The sequence below is a fragment of the Sturnira hondurensis genome, unplaced genomic scaffold (assembly GCF_014824575.4).
Source record: "Sturnira hondurensis isolate 20B ecotype Veracruz unplaced genomic scaffold, ASM1482457v3 Scaffold0000396, whole genome shotgun sequence".
Classification (NCBI taxonomy): Eukaryota; Metazoa; Chordata; class Mammalia; order Chiroptera; family Phyllostomidae; genus Sturnira; species Sturnira hondurensis.
Window position 1 is genome coordinate 2,909,938 of NW_028073027.1, and position 22,690 is coordinate 2,932,627.

The following is a 22,690-nucleotide window of genomic DNA, read 5'->3' on the forward strand; positions in this document are numbered from 1 at the left end:
TCATCTCTGTGTAGCTAAATTTCTATGTCAAAATAGACAGTCAGTTTCAAAAATAATGTTGCTAGCATTAACTTAGTGTTCAGAGCATGGCATATGCAGTTTATGTGCATTTCACAATTTTGTTTGAATAAAAGCCTGGTTGCTATACAATTTTTTAAATACTGATATACATTTACTGCAAAAATTTCAATAGAGAATGTAAATTATTCAATATTCTTGATTTTCTGGATAATGCTTGCTTTTAATTTACTTTTTTAAAAAAGCTGGTAGTAATAAAACCAAGTTTCAACAAACTGTTGAAACTGGATGAATAAATAAGTTTCTTCAAGAAATAAAGAATACCATTTTTATATAAATCGTGTATTTAATAGCCACAATTTTATTTCTTAATTAAAAAAGAAGTAACGTCATCTTAAGAAGTTTCTTTAAGGTTATTTTGTCCCAACAACCAGGTCATTGTTTCTTATAGATTCAGGCTTTGCTTACTTTATTCCTACCATATTAAATAGTTCAATATAAACCATAAACAAAACAAACTTGAAATTTTGAAAACTTAAAATAAAAAATTGCTTTTTATAAATAATTGTATTGCTCGTAAAAATTCAATTAAATAAATTTTCCAAAATATCTTTAAAACTCAGTAAAAAAGTATAAATATGAGGATTAAAATAAAGTCTATCATAAATGCTATGTTTTTTCCTGTAAAATCAAAATGTAATGTGAATACTTTTCTTTTGTAGTTTATTTTAATCATTTTCTAATATATCAATAACCTGAAATCTAGTTGAGGTGATTGTCTCAGACCCTGAAACCTATAAAAGCTAAAAAGTATCCCCTACAAACATTTGCAGTGCTATAAGCAAGACACATTCATGTTCATATTTGCAGAACCGATGTTTTCAAATACCCACTTTGTGCCATTTTCTTATTATTCTGACAGCCCAATATTGAAGTTGTAGGGTTGGTCACATCCACACTAGTAAACAGAAACTGTGCTTGGGTTACGTTCATTAGGACTCAAGGAATTAAAAGATTTATGACGTGCAATAAGCCAGTAGGAAAAAGCGCGAATCTTACAAGTTTCTGAGAAAAAACAAGTCTTTATAAAAAGAATTTTCCTTTCTCTAGCAAATCTATAGCTTAAGTTTGACTGAGAGGATTAACCTTGATATTTTACTTAGAGGGTTTTTTTTTCTTTTTTTCTGAGTGGAACTCCTGCACAGTGAGGTAGCAGTTTAAATTTAAAAAGATTAAATAACACGAGGCACTTCATCTCAACCTACTTAGTTTCCTAGGATTCCTGGCCCTAATACCGAGTTGCTTTGTAAGTGCACCACAACCAGAGTTCATGGGAGGGTTTGAGTCTATGTGTGCAGCCAGCTAAGCCATAGAGAGGGGTGGGGAAGACCAGGATTTGGACTTAAAGATCCAAACTTATACCTTAACTCCATCATTAATTTTGATCAAGAGTTTAATCAAAACTCTTCCTTTTTCCAGATCTTGGTTTACCTACTTCTGCAGGAGGAGATTGATAATTAGTCAGTACTCAGAAATTCAAGTTAAAGAGAATTTTAAAAGCAAGAAATGTATCAGTAGACCTAACTGAAAAGTCCACAGTCACAACTAGCTCTAAGCATGGCTGGACCTCGGGGCTTGAATTATGTTATCAGGCTCTCTTCCTCCTCATCCCACAGCTCTGCTTTCTTCATAGCATTGGCTTTATTATTATTACTATTAGTTTTGACTCCAGATTTTATCCTTTTATTTAGAAATGTTTAGAATTTTCTTTCTTAATTTATAATATTAAAAAAGGAGCTTCTTTGGCCAAACTTGGTCCATATACTCTTCATTAAATTAGTCACTATCTATAACTTTATTAACTTATTTACTAATTCTTATTTAAGCTTGATTATGGAATAGGTACTGATTTAGGCATCTGTGATACAGTGATAAACTGACATAGAGAATGTATATAAATAAATAAATCCCCAGCCTTCAGAGGGCATTTTCTCAGTGGGACAATCCAACAACACAGTAACACATGGATAAAGATATTTTATTTTTCCATTCTTGTCATGTTATAAACAAGAGTAAGAATATAGCAGGGGAAGAGGATAACGGGTGATAAGTTTCCTATTCTATATAGGATGATCAGACAAGTGTCTTTTGATAGGGTGATATTTGTGATCTTTCTGGGACAAGAGTGGTGCCAGGAGAAAAGCAATGAGTTCAAGAAGCTTGTGGCAATCACAGGAAAAGCAAGGAGACCAGAGTCGTTGGACAGGATGATTTAGGAGGACAGTGGTAAGGCATGAAGGTGGGAAGGTACCTAGTGTCATTTTTATTTCAAGTTAGTTGGAAGAAGATTTAGGACAGTTGAGAGACAGGAGAATTGTCTTCAAAGGATCACTGCTGTTCCTATTGGAAGAGTAGGTTGCAGAACACAAGACTGGAAGCAGGAGATCTACTGGGAAATTATCTCACTGGTCTAAGTACTAGATGATTGGGGTTTGGATTATAGTGGATGGAGGAGCGAAATGGTCAGATGGTAGGTTCTCGATCATCCCTTAACGATTCCCTTTCTACTAGACTTCTCAGAATCTTGGAGGCTGCTATCTGCTCTCTGTGCCTGGGCTCCCCGTAGCATTTAATACCAATACTTTCTTTATTATTATAAACATAACACCATCCCAACAAGCACTGGAATTCGTTTTTCAAGGTTATATATATCAAGTTAACATTACCGGGTCATACTGAAAAAATAAATGTTACCAGATATTTTGAAATTGGCTCTGTAGCAGTTTACCAATTTAGGCTTATAAATAAGGAGGAGAACCCATTTCTTCATATCTTAGCCAACCCTTGGTATTTTTAGATTTTAAGATTTTTACCAACCTGAAAAATATAAAATTAATTGTTTCTCATTGATTATTAGCAGTCATTTCAAGGTTCTTCCCACAAACCTTATGTTTTCCTGTTTGATGCCCATATATATTTTTCTCAGAATTTGTTTTGGAGGCCCCTGTGTGTAGCCCTCTGGGCTGTACACTGAGAAGCCTCTGGGGCCCTTGTTCATATCGGCCACAATGAGAGCGGTGCTGCTGGGGTGCTGCAAAGAGGTAGCTCTGAGGCAGCAACTGTCTTACCTACCTCTCTACACAAAATTGTGTTTGCATCAGGATTTGGCATATAGTAAGCCCTAAATAAATGTTGAAATGAAGAGGTGGTAGCTTTATTGATATTTCAGTAGCATTGCTTTGCTTCCAGCATCTCATCAAGAAGTAAAATGTAAAATGGCTTCACTAGACATTATTTTTATTATATCTACATTTTCAGTTTTATTATTTTTTGAAAGGCAGGAAATGTGCTTGTCTAGATGATGTATTATGACCTCTGGCTTCTTAATTCTGTAACATGGGGCTCTCCATGATGAGTCCATATGAGGTCTGTCCAGAAATAGTCTAGTCCAACATAATGAGAACAGTTGGGTGACATCGATGTAACCTGGCAGCCAAGGAGAGTGGACTGGACTGTGCATGTGTGAACAATGACGACTTCACTGTACTAGTCAGTGGGGGCAGTAGATGCTGTTGAGTGAGCATGTGGACTGTGTTACTGTCACATTCAACATGACTGAGTGAGGAGAGCAATGAATCTGCCTCAAGTTTTGCATTATGTTTGAACATTCCTCTGTGAAATTATCTGGATGATTCAGAAGGTTGCAGCGACAGAAAACTGGTGATTGGCAGCTTCATCACCACAATGCACCCAGTCTGCATCACTTCTTGTGCAGTCTTTTGGTGAAAAATCACATCACCCAGGTGACTCGGCTCTGCCCAGAGCCCAGATTTGGTGCCCTGTGACTTCTGGCTTTTCCCAAAACTAAAATCACCTTTGAAAGAGAACAGATTTCAGACCACTGGTAAGATTCAGCAAAATACAAAGGGGCAGCATATAGCGATTGGGAGAATTGTGTGAGGTCCCAAGGTGTCTGATTTGAAAAGGACTGAGGCATCATTGTCCTATGTACAGTGTTTCTTGTATCTTGTATCTTCTTCAATAAATGTCTTGATTTTTCATATTACATGGATGTATACCTTCTGGACAGAGCTTGTATATTATAGTGGAAAACATACATTGAGGTAGGTTAATATTTGAAATCAGGGAAAGTACCTTGTGCACTTCAAGTTGTCAAAGGCTTTCATTGAACAAAACAAATTATTCTTGTGAACCCTAATCTCTTATATTTGTGCAGTATTTTTGGTTTGCAAAGGATATCTACACATATCATGTCATTTGGCTTCCACCAAAACCCTATGAGTTAAGTTGAACACATATTATTACTGAGCCTGAGAGATATTAGTAAGTTTGTCAAGGCCACAGCCAATGAGGCAGGCAAAATCTGATTTTAATGGGCAGTAATGTGACCATTTATGCAACTAAACATCCACACTTCATTTGCTGCTTGCTGAATGCAACCATGGGAAACTGTTCTATCCAATGAGACATAAACATGGAAGTTGGCTGAGGATTTGCTTCATAACATATGTCTTTTCTCCGCCATAGACATTAGTATTTCAACTCTTGTGAGTCTCTGTTCTGGAGCCCCACTTTCCAGAATACCTAAACTGACATGTTTGGTTTTGGCCACATTAAATTATTAAAATGTAACAAAAGGTAGAGCTGGTAAAGGGCCAAATTAAAACTAAATCCAGGGCAGGTCTATGACTAATATACTGTATTTCTTTGAGAATACTATTAGAGAGAATAATACAATAAATAATTTGTAAGATGATAAAAAGATTCAATAATAGGTAAGTAGGTTTGTTTCCTGGCTCTTATTGACCTTTTAGCCTAGTGATTATAGCCATCAATTTAAATGTTCAAAGACTGGAGTATATTTTTCAACTTGATAAACCATATGAAATTGATGTTTGATTACTCTCTTTTCTTGAAAATTCTTTCTTCATCTACATTCCTTTTTTCTTTCTTAATTTCCTGCTGCCTACCAAACATCTCTACTTGGATATGCAATTAACATCTTAAACTTAACACGCCAAAGTGAAACTTGCTCTCCCACAGTCTTCCCTCTCTTGGTTTTTGGTAGCTCTCTCCCATCAGTTGTTCAGGCCCCAAATCTTACAGTCATTTTTGACTCTTTTTTCAAATTTCACACTTCATATACAATTAAATAGCAAAGCCTATTTGCTCTAATTTAAAGTGATATCCAGATTTAACAACTTCTTACTACTCATTGCTATCACCAAGCCATCTCCTGTCAGGATTATTGTAATGACTTCTATCTGAACTTTCTGCTTCTCCTTTTGCCCTCATATAAATCTGTCCTCAACACATCAGATAAAAATGATCTTATTACACCATACTTTAGATCTCATGTCTCCTCTGCTCAAAACCTAACAATATCTCTGCCTTTTACTGAGAGGAAAATGAAATCTTTACAATAGTTCACCAGGCCCCAAGCAGTTCAGATTCCTCTTTCTTTCGTGTCTTCATCTCCTATCACTCTCTTTCTAGCTTAGTCCATTCCATCTGCATTGACCTCCTTGGCCCAGGCCCCACCCCTACCCAGAGATTTAAATCTGCAGAGTGAGAATTCTGGTGCATCTGCTTAATTAAAGGAAAGTTCAAATCAATCTGACAATAATCATAGACCCTCACCTACTGTGCAAATGCCTGGGAGTCCATGTAGAGCCACAATCCTTTGTTTACAGACCTGTATCTTTAATATGAAAATTGCCCAGGGAGAGGCTATAATTAAGGCTCTATCAATTATTGATATTTTTAGATAACCGGTGAATATGTTTCATCACTTGCTTTCCTAAGAGGTAGTTTTGACTGTAATCATTACAAAAACAATCATGAATCTCACTCTTCCACCATGTGAGGAACACAGCCATCTGATGCTTTCAAAGTGCTCACAGTTGGTTATTTTATCATTTAGCCCATCATTACTGTATGTCCCCTTTTCATGATGAGCAAGATTAAATAACTTCTCTTGGTGTTCTCCAGCACAGGCTTCAATGATGAAGGAGCTCTGTTTGAGTGAAATAGGGCATCCTAGTAGGTGGAGTCACTCAAATATTTGATAGATAACCCAGAGGCACCTCTTTCTTAGGATCAGGGTGAGTCAGATTTCTTAGAAACCGAGTGAGTCCTGTCCTGAGTCATTTTCTCTTCTAAGCATAGGAATCTTGAAATAATAGCTTAAAAAACAAGCCAAGGAATTGTATTTTTTATTTAAAAAATTCCAACAATTTATTGAAAAAAGAATAATGCTTTATACAAATTCCTACTACAAAGTCCCCAAACATCTACTGGGTTTGTTACCAGGTACATTAGCAGAATACAAAACCACCAAAAGTGACCAAATTCTGGTGTAGCAATTCTGTTGGTCATTTTCGATCATAAACTTCTTTGAAGAGTTTAGCCAGTAGTAAACCACATGCATTTATACTTGCACATTGCTAGGATTTATGTATGTAGCAAAGGCTCTTTCAATTATACCTTCCAGAAGCATAGACTCAGGTCTGGAAGACAGTAAAACTTACTAGGCTCGAATCCTCATATGATGCAATCTTTTGGATAACTTTCATGTGTGGTTTCACTATGAATTACCATTCCCAAACTATCCTAGCAGGGCTAGCTGCTAACTAACAGCATCAGCTCTGAAGGCATCACTTTGAATATCCTTACGAGTCATTATAATTCAAACAATTTTCCATACTTTGGCTTTGCCAACACTCACACTTCTGTTTTACCCATTACATCTGCAGACTTGTCCCCTAGGTCAAGTCTATATTCCTAAAAGGGGAAAAGCTTAGCCACAAAAAAGCATCAGGCCATTTTAATGGAAGAAACTGACTTCTTTAGAAACCTCTTCATTTAGTAAGCTGAAGTTCACTGTAGTGCGTCATCACTCGAGATATGGATTAAGGCAAGAAACCCATTCCTTAAAATTTCTCTCTCTTCAGTCATTTGAAAAGAAATCCCAAACCTATGCACTTAAATTACTTAATTCTTTACCCTATTACAGTGCTTTTCACCTTACAAACCACATTTGCATATATTCTATCTCACATCTATCCCCACAAAAACCCTGTGAGGTAGGCAGGTCAGGAATTACAATCCCTTTTGGACAGGTGAAACCATGAATCTAGGCCAGCCAGGTGCCTTGCCCAAACTCAGACAGTAATTGATGTAGCACCAGGACTCAAGTCAGGTCTCCAGACACCGAGAGCAACACCCTTGTCATTACCTCATGTTGCTCAAGTAAAGTAGCATTTTCCTCAGGCTGGAAAGAGCAATTATGAAAATAGAACAGAGTATCAACAACATGACCGGCACAGCTGAAAGAAAGGAAATGGACTGGAGGGGAAAGGAAAGTACTGAACCTTGTGAAGGTGTGTGTATAGGTTTGGTTCAATGACTTCTAACAGCCAATTGAGCAAATAAAAATACTACTTAGAGATATTTCATGTTAAAAGAATGAGCATAATACCAACTAATTAATACAACACTCCCACCAGCTAGTTAAGTATCATTATCTCAATTTGGGAAAAGAAGACATAGAATAAGTGACTGGCTTACAGCTATAGAGAGAATATTTGTCACACTTTATCACTACAGAAAATCTAGCACTTGATGCAGACAGACCACACCTATCTGGGAGGAGGTAAACTATTGGCCAAAAAGAGTTTATTTAGTTTTTCCATAAATAGACATATTTTTCATTTTCACCAATAACTTTATTGATTTGGATATTCTGAGTATGTTGGCTCTCTCCTAAGTGATAGACCGTTGGTTGTTCTCAATTAATGTCTCAATTTGATCACTATCAACTTCAACTGGTCTACTCAGCCACGGAGCATGGTCCAGTGGGGAATCTTTAGCACAAAACTTCAAAAACCACTTTTGACACATTTTATCAGTCTGAGCACCTTCTCCATACACTGCATAAATATTTTGTTATGTCTCAGCTGTGTTTTTACCTTTCTTGAAATAATAAAGCATAATATGCTGAAGTGTTGTATATTTTCTTCAATATTCATCTTCAATATTAAATTTCTTCCATTTTCAATATTAAAACAGCTACATAAAAATTCACCAATTTCGGGAATTTCTTAAAATGCACACTGATATGACAGCTGTCATAATACCATCTAACAAAATAATTTCAAATGAAGTTAGACAACCAAGTGCTACCAGAGCCAACTGATAGAAAAAACTGAATGGACACTTTGATCAACCCAACATATGATAATTACACATGAGAAACCACATAGCTGAGGAGGGAAGGGTGAGAAAAAAGTAGTTGGGAGGGATACAACTGTAAATAAGTAGCTTAAAAATTCAATCAATAAAATTGTGTTACAAAACTTTGGAAAGCAGCACACAGCCGTTCAATAAGGCAAATATTTTGAAAGCAAACAAGAGTATTACAGGTCAGAGTACAGAGATGAAGTGGGAAGGTTAACAGAAATACATCATCTAGCCATGCTAAAAGATTTGACCCCAAAGGCCTGAGTTATAAGAGATTTTCCTTAATGTTAGGAATTAAATAGTATGCTTAGGAAATGTGTTGTTAGATTTGAGTCTGACTCCACCTAATAAAAACAAAGACATGAAGAATGATGACAAAGCAAGTGTTATAAGATCACAGTAAAAAAGTAAAATAAAAACACATGTATGAAGAACTGAAAGAATTTATACTTGCTTTAGTAGGCTAGGTCTCATGTCAAAGACACTAAAAGCTGATGAAGCAAGTAAATAATATTTGACCTATAATATATGTATACACTTAGAAAGAAGAGACATAGCAAATAAACTACTTATTTAATCAAGATAGACTTAAATATACATATTTTAGATGTGTTTTAAGTATGTTGATACCAACATAATAAGAGATTTTACTATCTAACTTTTATAGAAAAACATATCTATATACATATCTATAATTAAGGAACAGCCCTCCCACATCCGAGATGATTACTCAGTGGGAAGCAGTAATACAAATGAAAAAGTCTTCCCTCCTGTATTAAGGAAAGGACATAAAATAAGACTAAGTCACTTTTAGCAATGGGTATTTTAAAAAATATGTTTTTTTTATAATACCACAGTTCAGATTATGATAGTCCAAGTTTAAAGGTCTTAAAGTCAATACTAGTATTTCAGTGTCCATTTTCTGTTTTCTGTCCCCAGGGTCCAGGGTCGTCTCCTTTTGCTTCTGTGTCACACGTAGTCTTTCCCACTGGAAGGTGCAGGTTTTGGATAGGGCCGTGGTGTTGGGTAAGAGGTTGTTTTTCGGGGACAGGAGCAACAAAGTAGGGCACCTCCCAGAAGGCAGAAGCAAGCCGCAGCCCAGCCAGTGAAGAGAGCGGGACCAAATTCATACCTAAGAGGAAATGCATTTACTCAACCAATGACTCATTGGAGACTTTTCTACTATAATTAGAAACCTCATTATATCTTTTCCCTGAAAATAGTCCCCCATGATTTCTGGGGGAAGTACTTTCAGTTTGTGATCACATACACAAGGACGTCTACATTGCAGGTGTTGACAGTTTGCAACAGTAGATCAGGCAATACAACATGCAACATCAGCTTAATTACGCAAATATTTCCAAAGACTTTTCCCTGTGTAGGAGACTTGTAAAGCATGTTTATGTACTTTAGAAGTCAGGTCTGAACCCTGATTCCTAGGCCAAACTTAACAAGTCATGCTATCACCAAGTAGCAACCATAGTCTATGAAGAATCTTCTAGATTCCTAGACCATTAGAATTTTTAGTAGGTGATTCCAGGTATCTATGTACACTAAAATGTGAAATTGGTGGTTTTGTAAAAAAGACTTCTAAGCAGCCCATAGAGCATTCTAGATTAAGCTGATCTAAGTGGATCAGCACACTCTTAGGGTGAGGACCTGTGACTGTGGGCAATAAGAATGGAGACAACTAGACCTAGAGTTGTAAGGCTTGGGTTTAGGTCCAGGTGCTCACTCTCAGCTGCTGCAGTTCTGTGCTACTAAGTTCACTTCTCCACCTCAGTGTCTACTTTTCTTAAAGCAGAATGATCCCATCTGCCTTACTGGACTATTTCTGGGATCACCTTAGACAATGTAAATAATGTGTATGGTGCCAAGCAATTTATAAAGTGCTCTCTCATCTATTACTGGTAAAATTTTAGCTGATTCCCTTCCAGCAGTTTCTGCCCCTTCATTGTAAATCTTATGGGAAGGGCTCCAACACAATCACTTCAGTATCTGTTCTCCTGTATGTGGGTGACTGTACAAAAAGAATTAGGCCTTATCTATCTAACCACTGGGGTTTCTCATCTATTCATCCTAGCACTCAACAAACAATAATTACATCTTAACATCCTGACTCTGAATGTAGTTATTGGGCTTTAAAGAAATGAACACAGTGAGACAAAGAGCCATGTCCCTGATCAAAGAGTGTTGACCTGAGAGCCAAGAGGCAGCCTTTGAACTTCATAACTTGCAATATTAGGCAAATTGACCTTTGGAAAATCAATTTTATAGTTGTGATGGAACAAAAAATTTTAAAGTAGTATCACAACTTACTTTTTCACAACCAAAACATATTTTTATAAAGTTAAACTACTGAGAATGAAGTATTATTCATTAAGCCACAGAGTAGTATCATTTTTTAATCATAAACTATGTTTTAGTTATAATCACAATTAAGTGGTATATCAGAATATACTTCAAAAGTATATTTCAAATGTATTAACATCTTTATTAATATTTGAAAAACAAGAAAAAATTTCCAGCACACAGTTGTAAAGTATAAAGCTTGGAACTTTTCTATTTTAAGTACATTCTGTTATCGATAAAGGCCATTAAAACAAGTATTAAATTCATTTTAATATGAGTCGCAGGCTATTCTATTTATTTGTAAGTTTGACATAAAATTCTGGAAAGCAATTCTGGGAAGCTGTGGCACTAGCTAGCTTTTGCAGAGAACATGAAAAGGGTATTTTCTCAGAAAACAAGCTATTTTACACATGAATAGCATTACCTGGCATTGACTGGGGTCATAGGGTCATAGAATTCTTGAACAATTCTATGGCCGTACCATGCTGTGGCAACTAGAATAGCCAGACCTAGAGAAATTCGAAACAAAAGACTGTTAATCACGATGGAACACTGAGCATGAATATACAGCCCATTATATTTATAAGAATTTTACAAGAATTAAATCTTATCAATAGTTCTGACAGTTTTAATTTAGTGCATTTTAATTTAGGGAGATTAGAAATTTAGACATGATTTATTCCAAGTATTCTGTTAAGACTCACAAAAATATTAGGTCAGAGTTAGGCATAGTTTATACTGTGTCATCTTACTCATTTATGGTTCAAGGTCACCAGCAAAAATAATGCTTTTTTGGAAGCAATGCAGCAGGTTCGTGTCATTTAAGATCATCAAAGATATTATTATACATTAGTGTACTAAACTATTTTTGGTGAGCCTGATGTCCTTATTACTATAGATGAGTCATTTGAAATAGGGAAGACAAAAGTCCTTCTACACTCTTCTTGACCAAAGCTCAAAATTCACCTTTACGTAGGGTCAAAAGGAAAGTGAGCAACCAGGTGGCAGGGAAGAGCAGGGCCTGCCTCAGAATGAATGGCCAGACCACTCCAGTTCCTACTGCTGCACTTTCCAGACCTGCCAAGCACTCTGTTGTGATTCGCTGAGGTGCCACATCAGGTACATTTATGCCGCACATTCTCAATTTTCCATGCATTTTGTATTTCACTAATACCAAAGAAATGACTTAGTCAAAACGACACATGCCATTATTTTACAGAAGTATAAAATATCTTCTTTTTTAATCCAAAGAAATTAAATAACTTCTTTTTGTAGTATTTCTAAGAAACCAGCAATATAGACAGATCAAACCTTTCAATGTTCCAACCTCCTCTCCCTTACAACAAGTGGTCCCAGCTCATTGCTTCTAATACTTGACAGAAAATACCAGTGCTCTTGGCTGCTCAGGTACACCATGGGAGTGCTCTGGCACTTTCAACCTCCACTCCCTAGGAAACCCTTGAAACTGAGCTGGGAGAGATGCAGTCACTTAGAGGAGTTACAAAAAGGTGAGCAAAAGAAGTGTGCCATGCAAGAAATCTCCCCATGGCCTTTGATGGATTTCGGGAATAAAACGCCATCTGCATTTTTTGTGGGGCGGGGGGGGAGTGGGAGCAGCGACTCATCTGGATAAACTGAAAGACTGATGACTTTAACTAAAGCTTTAGCAAAGCCACAGGTGTAATTCATTATTGGTTAAATCCACATATGCTGGGGCAAATGCTCGTTCCCTGTGTTTTGTCAAAGAGAAAATAAGAAAGTCTAATACTAGGTTCTCTCAGTGATATAATATATCACTGGTGTCACTTTCAAACACAATGAACTGCTATATATATAATGTATTATTTTAAAAATAGATTATATATCTAAAATATTATTTGATACACACACATGCAATCCTATTTAAAATAAGCATCATTATACCAGTAAAATGGAGCTGCCATATCTTTCTCTGGCTCTCATTTTCTCAAAGGTCACACACACATCTAATTTGCCAATCAACACTTCAATAAGACAACAAGTACATACCAGTGTTTTTAGGACCTTTCAGTACTGTGTTTGGTATTAATGTATTTAACCTAATTTCCTACCATTCCTCTACTCCTTTTGGCCTTTCTCTTCACTAATCCTTGGGTACATCCTGTTTATTTGAGAATCAGATCTGACCACCTGAAATCATGTTCTCATTTTTCTCTAATAATCCTAATCCCACCCATCCCTCACACATCTGTATGACTCACACATTCTTTATATTCTCTGTCACTAGTTTTCTTCTTTGCCACATAGTATCTGTGGGGATGCCACAGAAATTTTCCATGCAATTAGAATTGTTCCTTAGTGTTTGCTAGATAGGAGAAATTTTTCTTCACCTGGCAAAACTAGTACTAATAAACCAGTTGGCATCCAAAGCCTCAAAGAATAGATCTGTCCACTGCGAGCACAGATCTCAAATTTTCATGTAGTTCCCTTTTGAGAGTATGAAAGTAAGCTGTACTTCAGGTTCTCATGTCTTCAGATTTTAAAGGGACCGAAATAAATCAATTCAAGTGCAAGAAATCCAACATCCTCGAAGGAAATGTAAAGCTAGATCTCATACCACGCCAGAGAGAGTTTAGAAAGAAGCGGGGCGCCAGGGCCTCTCTTACCAGAAATAAGAAATATCACACCCCCAATGACAGCCATCCGCATCTTCTGGACCTCATCATCTTCCAGGCACTTCATACACTTCATGCCAATGGTGGCCACGAAGATGGCTATTAGTCCCAGCAGGATGCCAATCACCATCAAGGCGCGGGTTGCCTGCAGAGTGCCTGGCAGAAAATATTTTAGAACATGTATGAATAATCACATCTAGCCCAAGAAGAAAAGAGTGGTAGGAGACCAAGTATATTTATACATTGTGTAAAGAAAAGAAAATTAAACTAGGAGTCGAGAGAACCGAGTTCGCGTGATGCTTCCGTAGGTAACCGACACGGTTTCTTCTCCAGAACAACAAACAACCGGCCGGGTAATGAATAAGAAGCCCTTTGGCCCTAACATTTCATGTCAAATTCAAATGCCTCTGGAAAGAGAAATTAATGATCTGGTCAAATAGGTTTAACTGACCTAATACATCTTTAATCCTTACTAATGGAGTATTTTAATTCTGAAATACAATTACATGTATTATCCTTGACGTTAAACCATTCATAATTAAAGTGGTTTGCAATATATCTTGGTAACAGTTAACGGCTTTATACCCCAGTCATCAAGCTTTAGGGAAAAAAATGGTGAATCTGAAAGGTAAGAAGTAAGTTTCTCATAGCTTTCCATGGTGGAATAACCAGCATTTGTATCTCCAGTGACTGGGTTGAGGATGAGGAAGACGAATAGCATCTTGTTAGAACAAGACTAAATATTTGCAGTGCTTCTCTAGAACATAGTAGATTAATATTCATAGATACAGCAGTTTTATTTTAAGATCATTTCAATTGCCATGTTGTCAAAAAGCAGATAGTAATTCAATGTAACATTTCTAAGAATTCCACTAATTTTCTATTTCCCTGTTATTATTGTTGCATACTACAATCAACAGCTAGGGCCAGGTCCCCGGGCTTATGCCAGTATGTTTCTTAAAGACCAAGAACACGGGGCAGGGGCGAGTGGTGGGGGAAAATGGAGACAACTGTACTTGCACAATAATAAAAAAAGAAAAGAAATACAAATACAAATTTAAAAAAAACATGCACTATAAAAAAAACATGGCGCCATCGTTGTGGCGAAAAGGGCAGACTTAAAGCAAATGAGCTGAAACTATGCCGCTGAGCTGAGTGTGATTAATTCTAGGCTTATACCCTCCTTCACATAAAGATCATTATCTCATTGATGGTGCTAACATGTGACAAGTATTTCTGCATATATAAATACTATTTACATTGTCACAAACCATGCTAACTTCAGCAAGCTGCTTGTTATTCTTTGGGACCGTGTTTCTATTACGGGAAGTGTACACGATGGTATCTCTAACCGGAGAGTTGGAATGACTGACTTCCTGATGCTCTTCAAAAGTGTGACATGATGAAGAAGGTTTTATACCACACTCTCTAATTTAGACCTACGTTCAGTCTTGGTATATTCAGGGACTGAGAACTTGAGTTACCGATTCTAATTAACACTAAAATATCTAAAACATCAAATTTCAATGTTTGAATATTTCCATCCCTATCATAACTAATCTATGATCAGATCATAGTAACCTCTATCTGCAAAGTAGCAACATTTCTTTCATTTTTTCTTTTCTTTCCCATTTTTCCTTGTATTTGAGAAATATTTTGGAAGCCAAGATATATTTTTACTTGATTTAACTTAAAAGCAAACCAGAGACACTCCCCACCTCTGCTCATATATCCGCCTCCTTAGAAGTGCCCACCTACACACTTAGCTCAATATTCCCGTGTGGTGTAAGAACTGAATCAAAACCCCTGTTCCCCGGAGCATCGGTTTACCAGGAACCGAAGGTGGTTGCAGTGTGGTATGAAGAGGAAAGTACCAAGAACTTTCTGTTAGGGTGTGTCCTTCTGATTTACCAACAGTTTTTGCAAAGACAATCATTACTAAGAAGGAGAAGGACAATAAAATAACTAAGCCCCTGTCTGTGGCACAGATTTCAAATTCCGCTCAGAAGGAAATCATTTCAAGCAAAGGAATCCTGGAAGAGGAAATGCTGAAAGTTACGAACATGATTCATGTGCTGGGAGGACAGGGTGACCTCCGGTCCATTTGCCTAGGACGGTCTTGGTTTTAAAACTACCTGTCCGGCATCCAGAGAAGACCCTTAATCCCTGGCCAACCAGGACAGCTGGTCACTCAACTGGGGGACTATAGGATGTGGAAAGTAAAATTAGGTGAGTTTAGCAAGAGGCCAGAAGGGTATAAATCAGACAGGGCTTTGCAAGCTAGAGGTTCTGGGGTTTTGCCCAAGTGTAATCATAAGTCACTGGAGGGTGTTAAAGAGAAGGTGATGGGATTTGTATCCTCATTATAGAGAGCACAATCCGCCAACATTCTTCCTCTGCTAGAAATACACACAGCCTCCTGCATCTCTCAGCCACCTCCACTTCATGTTCTCGTAAATACTTATTTCCTGACTCTTCATTCATCACTCCTGTTTCTTTCTCTGATCTCTCTCCAAGTTTTCCACTTTGCTGGAGTTGCAGGGCCTCACACCAAGCCCAACTTCCATAATAACCATTCTGGTGTGCGCTGCATGGAACACAGCGGGCCACCAGCCCAGCAGGTCCGAGCACCTCAGTCACAAGCTGTCCTTCATGAAGAGGCTGCTGGGGCTCAGGCTGGTGAGTCAGGTTTGCATGAAACCATCGGGCAGGGAGCACACATGGGTGAACTACTTCAAAGCTCCCTCTGCGCTCACCTGGAATTACCTGAGATTCGTAGTTTTCATTGCTAAGTTTTGCCTCCTGTAAATTCTCAAAGAAAAGACATTTGATTCATGCCATACCAGTTTGACTCTTCTACTTCATTTACAAAGTTTCTCTGAGCTCAGTATGTTTTATTTCTTTATGGAATAATGTCTTGCTTAAATTTAAAACAAAACTGTACTTAGGAGTCATATAAACCTTATAAAGCAAAGAAATAATGTTTCGTTTTTAAAAAATATGATAAAGTAATAGTTTTAGTTTGCAAAGCAGTATTTTTTCTTTTACACCTTCGGCACCCGTTGACTTTGGACATTTCTTTGTACTTTACAAAACTAGATGGGAATCAAACAGAAACATCTCATTTTGTCTCATTGGAGACATTTTGGATTAATTCTTAACTATAGTGATGTGTGTGGTGAAATGTACAAAGGAAAAAAGGCTGAGTGAGAATCACGACAGCTTAAAAACTCACTAGCTGGCCATATGTAACAATGGATTAAAAATCAAAGTAAGTAGGTGTGTTAGAAGTCATGAGGGATTAATGTGCAGACAGAATCTCAATTGTGCAGTGTTAAGCTGAGATAGGATGAATCCTTTAAACTAAGGTCCACACAAGTATGTTAAGTCAGAGATGTAGAATATATAATCGTGAGCTTCTTGATGGCTTGGGTAAGATATTTGTTCATATTTTCATCCAAAGCACTAAAAGTGATACCTGACGAGCTACATAGGTTATACAATCTTTGCTTGATAAATTTAAATTAGAACATGTCTTTATCCCTTACAAATTCAAAATATTCTCTTGTGTTAAGCTTAAACTTTGGGGAAAAATGCTAAGAAAGGCCTCCTTAGACAGCCCGAGGATGCTGAGATCTTACTACATAAGGACAGACTTAGTTTAGAACTTTAAAAGCTAGTAATTCTAGGGTTAGGGTTCAGGTTAGGCTTAGGGAGAAAAAATTCATACTTTTTGCCTAATCTGACCTCTTTTTTAAATTTTCTAAATTTTTTAATTATACATTTAATGAGCTTCCAAGAAAGTTTTTTTCCCTAGTGGAATGATGATCAGCAGGGCACAGAAGTTGAAAAATGTTTAAAAGCTACAAAATATTACTTTGGACTAGAGAGGTTCAGTAGAGCCTTGGACCACACACTCTAGGCTGGTCTGATTTAAATCAAATCTCAAAACCATGCTGTTTCTTTCCTAGCTCTTTCAGTTCGCAGATACCTATTTAATACTGTTATCACTGACTAAAGTCGTCTGCAGAGAAAATGGTTAGTAAACTCACGAAGCTACATTATTGTTTCTCATCATAATTCAGCAATACATGGAGAAGGCAGTCTTTTAATTAACCTTGGCCAGACTGATCATCTTGAGATTAAAGTCTCCCTAAGAAGTTCTTACTACTTGCAACCTGAAAGTATAATTTGCAAAAATACTTACAAAGATCTCTCCTCGCAAGACAAGAAATGAGTTAGAAGTTACTGATCTACTGCAGTTAGGTTAATCAACATGAGCACAGGGAGACAAGCATGGACAAGTAAGTGGGATTTCTTTCTAAAGCGTTGTTAAAGTCTTACTATGGAAGTAGCATAATTTTTAAAAAAATACCTCACATTTTCATGCCCTTTACTGGCCATATTATTATATTATTACCCTGTGTAGTATGTATCGTAAAAATGAAATACATCTGCATCCTCACATTGTGCCTCTTTGCATCAGATGTTGCTTAATAAGTAATAGACAGATCAATGACTGGAACATTAGGGCACTAGAACAAAAGTGCTCTCTTCTCCTCCGCAATTAAATGAGCTCATCACAGAACTATACTCCCGTGGCCTTTTCACTGGTTAAATCTTGCTTTTACTCAAGTTCAAAGTTTCTCAAGAGTCCTCATTGTTACCATTTCCATTTTACTGATGCATGAGCTGGTGGCCACTGGGTGTGACCTCGGGACTCTTGCACAGTCAGAAACTGAAGTGATCTGAGATGAGGCAGGGCTTGGCACTTTTTGGAATGTCCTTAGCACTCAGTTCCTTCCTTCCTTCCTTCCTTTTTTCCTTCCTTCCTTCCTTCCTTCCTTCCTTCCTTCCTTCCTTCCATTGCCTCACAATTAAATTTATCTTTCTATATTTCCTCTATGCCACGTAGTCACGTACTTAACTTTTCCCCTTCAATTACTGTAGTTAGTGACAAAGAATGTTGGTACTGGAAGAAATCAACTTCAGCAGCTTATACGCCATCTGAGCTGCACCCCTAGGAGAAAGGCGGCTCACATTTATGGGAGGGATGAATGAATCATGAATTCACCTCCCCATTCCCCCTGCCCCAACCCCGCCCTATTTTATAAGTGGGGAGACTGTAGCCCAGAGAGTGGCTCACCATTGCACACATGACTCGTTAGTGTAGCACCAGGGGCAGGATTAAGAACTTCTGATCCCAAGCCTGGATTTTTGTTTTGACATCCATCATTCCAGGGGTCAGAAGTAATTCCTGAAACAGATCTGAACACCAGTGGCTCTGTGAATACCCTTGGTTCAACAGGCATAACGCCGACTGTGGAAGTGGTGCCCTCGCTGCCTGTGCTTCAAAAGTCTGTCCAAGTTAGTGATTTTGCTCTTTGATTGAGCCTGACATCATGGTGAGAGTGCTGGGAAACCTCACTGGGAACCAATACTCATTAAGCGCTCCTACACATGTGGATTCATGCAAAGCAGGTTGAACAGGCTGGAGGAGCTTACAAACAAATTACAGAATCCCAAGGTTGGATGTGACTTAGAGAGTCTAGTCTAACCTCCCATTTGCCTGGTGCTTGGATTTTCTCTCAAACATTCCTATGAAATGATTACTTATTTTTCTGCGTATACACCTCCTACCGTGCGGCCTCCTGGGGAAGTCCAATCTTTGGACAACCCTAGCTATTCAAGTCAAGCAAGAAGAAGCAATGAACTAAGCACATAAAATAGACATGAGCTTGCTGAAAGTTTGAAAATGGGATCGCAGCCGGGCAAGATGTACAAAGCTTAGTCCAGAAAAGTCTACCGTAACTGCATCTGCCACTCTCCTCCGTGCATTCCAACTTTCAGCGGCAGGAGTCATCAGTGTGAATAAACACCACATGCTTGGGATGCGACTGAAATGGTCTCAGCCAGTGGAACCCCAAAGCAAGCGCAACACTTGCTGCCCCAGGAAGTGTCTCGGCTACATTTTCATAAAGTTCTCTGTAAGAACTACCAAAAAAACCCCAAACCCTGCTGTGTCTCAGGTCCTGTATTTCCTATATTGGTTTAAACACACTGTACCTCTTTCGACACTTATGGAATCATTCTAGTTATAGCTGACACTATTTAGAGGTGGGGGAAAAGGGCCCCTAACACATCTACTGCTACAACCTTGACGCATCCCTGTATCTCAACCCTAAGATGCCAAGTGGGCTCCACTGGCAAAGAGAACAAGGTTCAATTTTAGCAGACTTCTAGGCAAGCTTTTCAACTAAGAGCACTACAAGGAACGCAATCTTTTTCAAGGAAAATTACTTATCTAGAGAGAAAATCCTGGTAAAATTTAGAGGTGACAGAACTATACCAAAACCAGCCAATGAATCACCACCCTGGGTCTCTGCACCAGGTGGGTGTGAGCACCACTGCTGAGGTAGAGAAATGGACACGGGTTCTCTGGGCTGCATCCAAAGGCATCCTATGAGTCATTGTCAGGTTAGAGAGAATACCTGAGAGTCAAAACTCCCTCTTCTGGGAACTGGATTTGAGAGAAAGGCCTCAGCCCCACCTTGGATAATCTCTGGCTTTAACCAGAATGAAAAGAGAAATCTGACATGGAAGATTTTGGAGATTTCATCAGGTAGAAATTTCCAAAATGTGTACTGGGGAGAGGAGGAAGACATTGTTTAATTCTTCCACCACAATTTCAAAAACTCTAATAGCTATGGTAACCAAGAGTACATGAAATGAAACAATTTAACCTTATCACAGGTAGGAATGGCCTATTTGAGTATTTATAACATGAACCAATCTGAATCCCTTGGTCATTTAAGGAAGTTAAAGGAACACCTATTTAAACCTGTTGAAGATAAACTATTTTGACCAGAAGAATCAGAGACCTTTCTAGAATTGTCTTTAGAACCTTCTCCATCTGCTAATATCTCAACACGACACCCTGAATTTCCAACACCATTTCCTTACATGTGTTTATCCTTCCATGGGGAGATTCAATGCTCATATAAAACAGCGTACCTAGTACAGACAACAACACTGCTCACCCTTGGCCCACAAAGGGGCTGGTGGGTAGGCTTGTTTATTCAGCCGAAGACTAAGGGAGCTCTTCTTCAGGTTTGTTCAAAGAAATAACAGACGCGTGTTACATGGCAACTAATGTAATACGTCAGAGAAGATACTCCAGCCCTAAGTAGTGGGAACTAAATGAGCTTCAGACAAGCCCCTCAAAAACTTTTTTCTAAAAAAAAATAAGAAAGGGGAAAAAGCCATCCTGTCATCCTTCCCCCCACTACCCTTAGGAATATTTCTCTCTACATAATCCTTTTCAACTTGACAGAGACAAGAAGCAGACATCCATTACACAGAAAATCAAGAGGGAAACTCGGGGAGAAGACGCACCCCCTCTCCCTGGCTTCCTCCTCGAGCTGAGCTCTGCTGTCACCAGCTCTGTCTGCTTTCTGGCATTGTGCTTCAGTGTCTTCACTCTTCCCTTCACACTATGATTGGAAGTCACCAGAAACTTTCTTTCTTATTGTTGTTTTCCCACCGGCCCCCATCCTGCACTTTCCAAAATAACATGACAAAATCTGACTCCTCTGAAGACTCCTGACTTGAAAACTTTCAGAGGAATCCCCAGGGGTTTCTTGGGAAAGTCATGAAAAGGGGTGCAAAGGGGCTCCTCCACACTTATTGAATCTTAAATAGCAAAAGATTCAGACTCCTATGGGAGCAGAAGCATTAAGATGGGGCATTCTATGTAAGCATGTGACATTTTCCTATGAAAAGTCATAGTCAAGATAGACTGGAATCAAAGACTTCGATTTATCTATTTAACTTTATGAACTTGAGAAGCTACCAGGCTACAAACTTCCCAAGGCACACCATTTTCTTGTTCAGACCCTACCATTCTTCAATATACACAGAATCTTCGAACCCACAGAAGAGGCCTAACAACTCAAGTTCGGGTTTGGCCTTCACCCTCAAACTCCACACAGGTCTTGCTTGAGTTTCAGATGCAACCACATCTAGAGGAGCAGAAAAAGTGTTACCCAGGGAACTAGAGGCAAAACTAGGCTTAGTCCTGGACTCCCCTTTTCCCAAACCGCAGTTCTCTCTACTTCTCGACAGCGCACAGAATCAGAAGGAAGACTTGTTCAGCTGAGGACTGATAACCATGTAGTCAGATGACAGAAGCAGCTCATAGCCACTGACCCTAAACGGAGCCACTTGGGTGGCGGGGGTTAGAGACTTGGGTCACAGCTGTGGGGGAAGGGAACACACTCACTGTGCAGATTCAGCAAGGAGTCGAAGACTTTGCACTGGATCTGCCCGGTGCTCTGTGACACGCAGGACATCCACAGCCCCTCGTAGATGGACTGGGCCGTCACAATGTTGTCGCCCGCATGGGAGTGGGTCTTCCACTGGGGCATCGCTGTACTGGCAATGGCTCCGATCCAGCCCAGGAAGGCCAGGATGAAGCCCAGGAGTTGCAGTCCCGCGTTGGCCATGGTTCACTCCGGCGACCCAGCTAGCTCAGGGGTGGCAGGTGCAGCAGGCAGAGTTTGCAGAGGCTCACTCGGGGCTCCCAGGAGTAGCAGAGCCACGTGGAGTAAGTTATTACAAGAAGTCCGGCTCCCTGCACTGTCACTGGAGAGGCTCTAGGTCCGCGACCAGTTCCGAGTCCGGGTAGGGTTGACGCTGGAGTCCGGGTGCAAGAAGCTGCTGCTAAGCTCAGGCTCTGGGACTGAGACGCCAACCTGCTGGGCGCCGCAATTTAAAGCAGCTCCGCCCTGCGCCGGGGCCTGGCCGCTGCGCAGCGCCCCCTGGCGGTTTCAGGGAGGCTCTCTGGGGAAGCGGGATGCAGCCTGCAGCCAGCCAAGGTCACCGGGGGGCGATGTGGGGATAACTTGGGTGGGATTATGTACGCAGACTGCTGCTGTGCTCTCTCCCTCGCATTTCTACCCTCGCACATTCTTCTCTAGTTAGCCTTTTGAGGCTCTCCATTCGTGCACTCTTTATCTGTCCCCAAATTACTATGTATGAGTAAACACTGGAAATCCAAGAGATGAGAATATAGAGCCTCCATGAGACCCACAGTTTCATTTTCAACTTTTTTTACTGTCTTATTGAAAGGCATCTCCTATCTCCCCTCCCTCGCCCTCTCTCACAGAACTCCTCCTTTTGTTCCACTTCCCCCCTACTCCTTTCCTCCCTCTGCCCTTGTCTTCTTTCAGGAGCTCTCCTAGAATCACGTATTTGTGCAAGGATGGGAAGAAATCGTTCGACTTTACAGAAGAGGAAACTGAGGCGCAGAAAGGAAACATGCTTTCCACATCACATCATATTAGTAGCACATCCGGTACTTGGTGGTCAACCCACTCTGCTTTCTACCTCATCTCCATTGGAGG

At 39.1% G+C, this 22,690-nt stretch overlaps 1 protein-coding gene across 1 annotated transcript; it reads right to left on the minus strand.

Annotated features, from left to right (window-relative positions):
• Nucleotides 1-9,219: 9,219 nt before the first annotated feature.
• On the minus strand, nucleotides 9,220-22,043 carry CLDN1 (claudin 1). Its single transcript, XM_037038942.1, has 4 exons — nucleotides 21,568-22,043; nucleotides 13,278-13,442; nucleotides 11,057-11,141; nucleotides 9,220-9,412 (listed from the first exon to the last, which is right to left on the minus strand). The coding sequence occupies exons 1-4, from the start codon at nucleotides 21,788-21,790 to the stop codon at nucleotides 9,250-9,252; spliced, it is 636 nt and encodes a 211-aa protein (XP_036894837.1). The 5' UTR covers nucleotides 21,791-22,043; the 3' UTR covers nucleotides 9,220-9,249.
• Nucleotides 22,044-22,690: the final 647 nt, after the last annotated feature.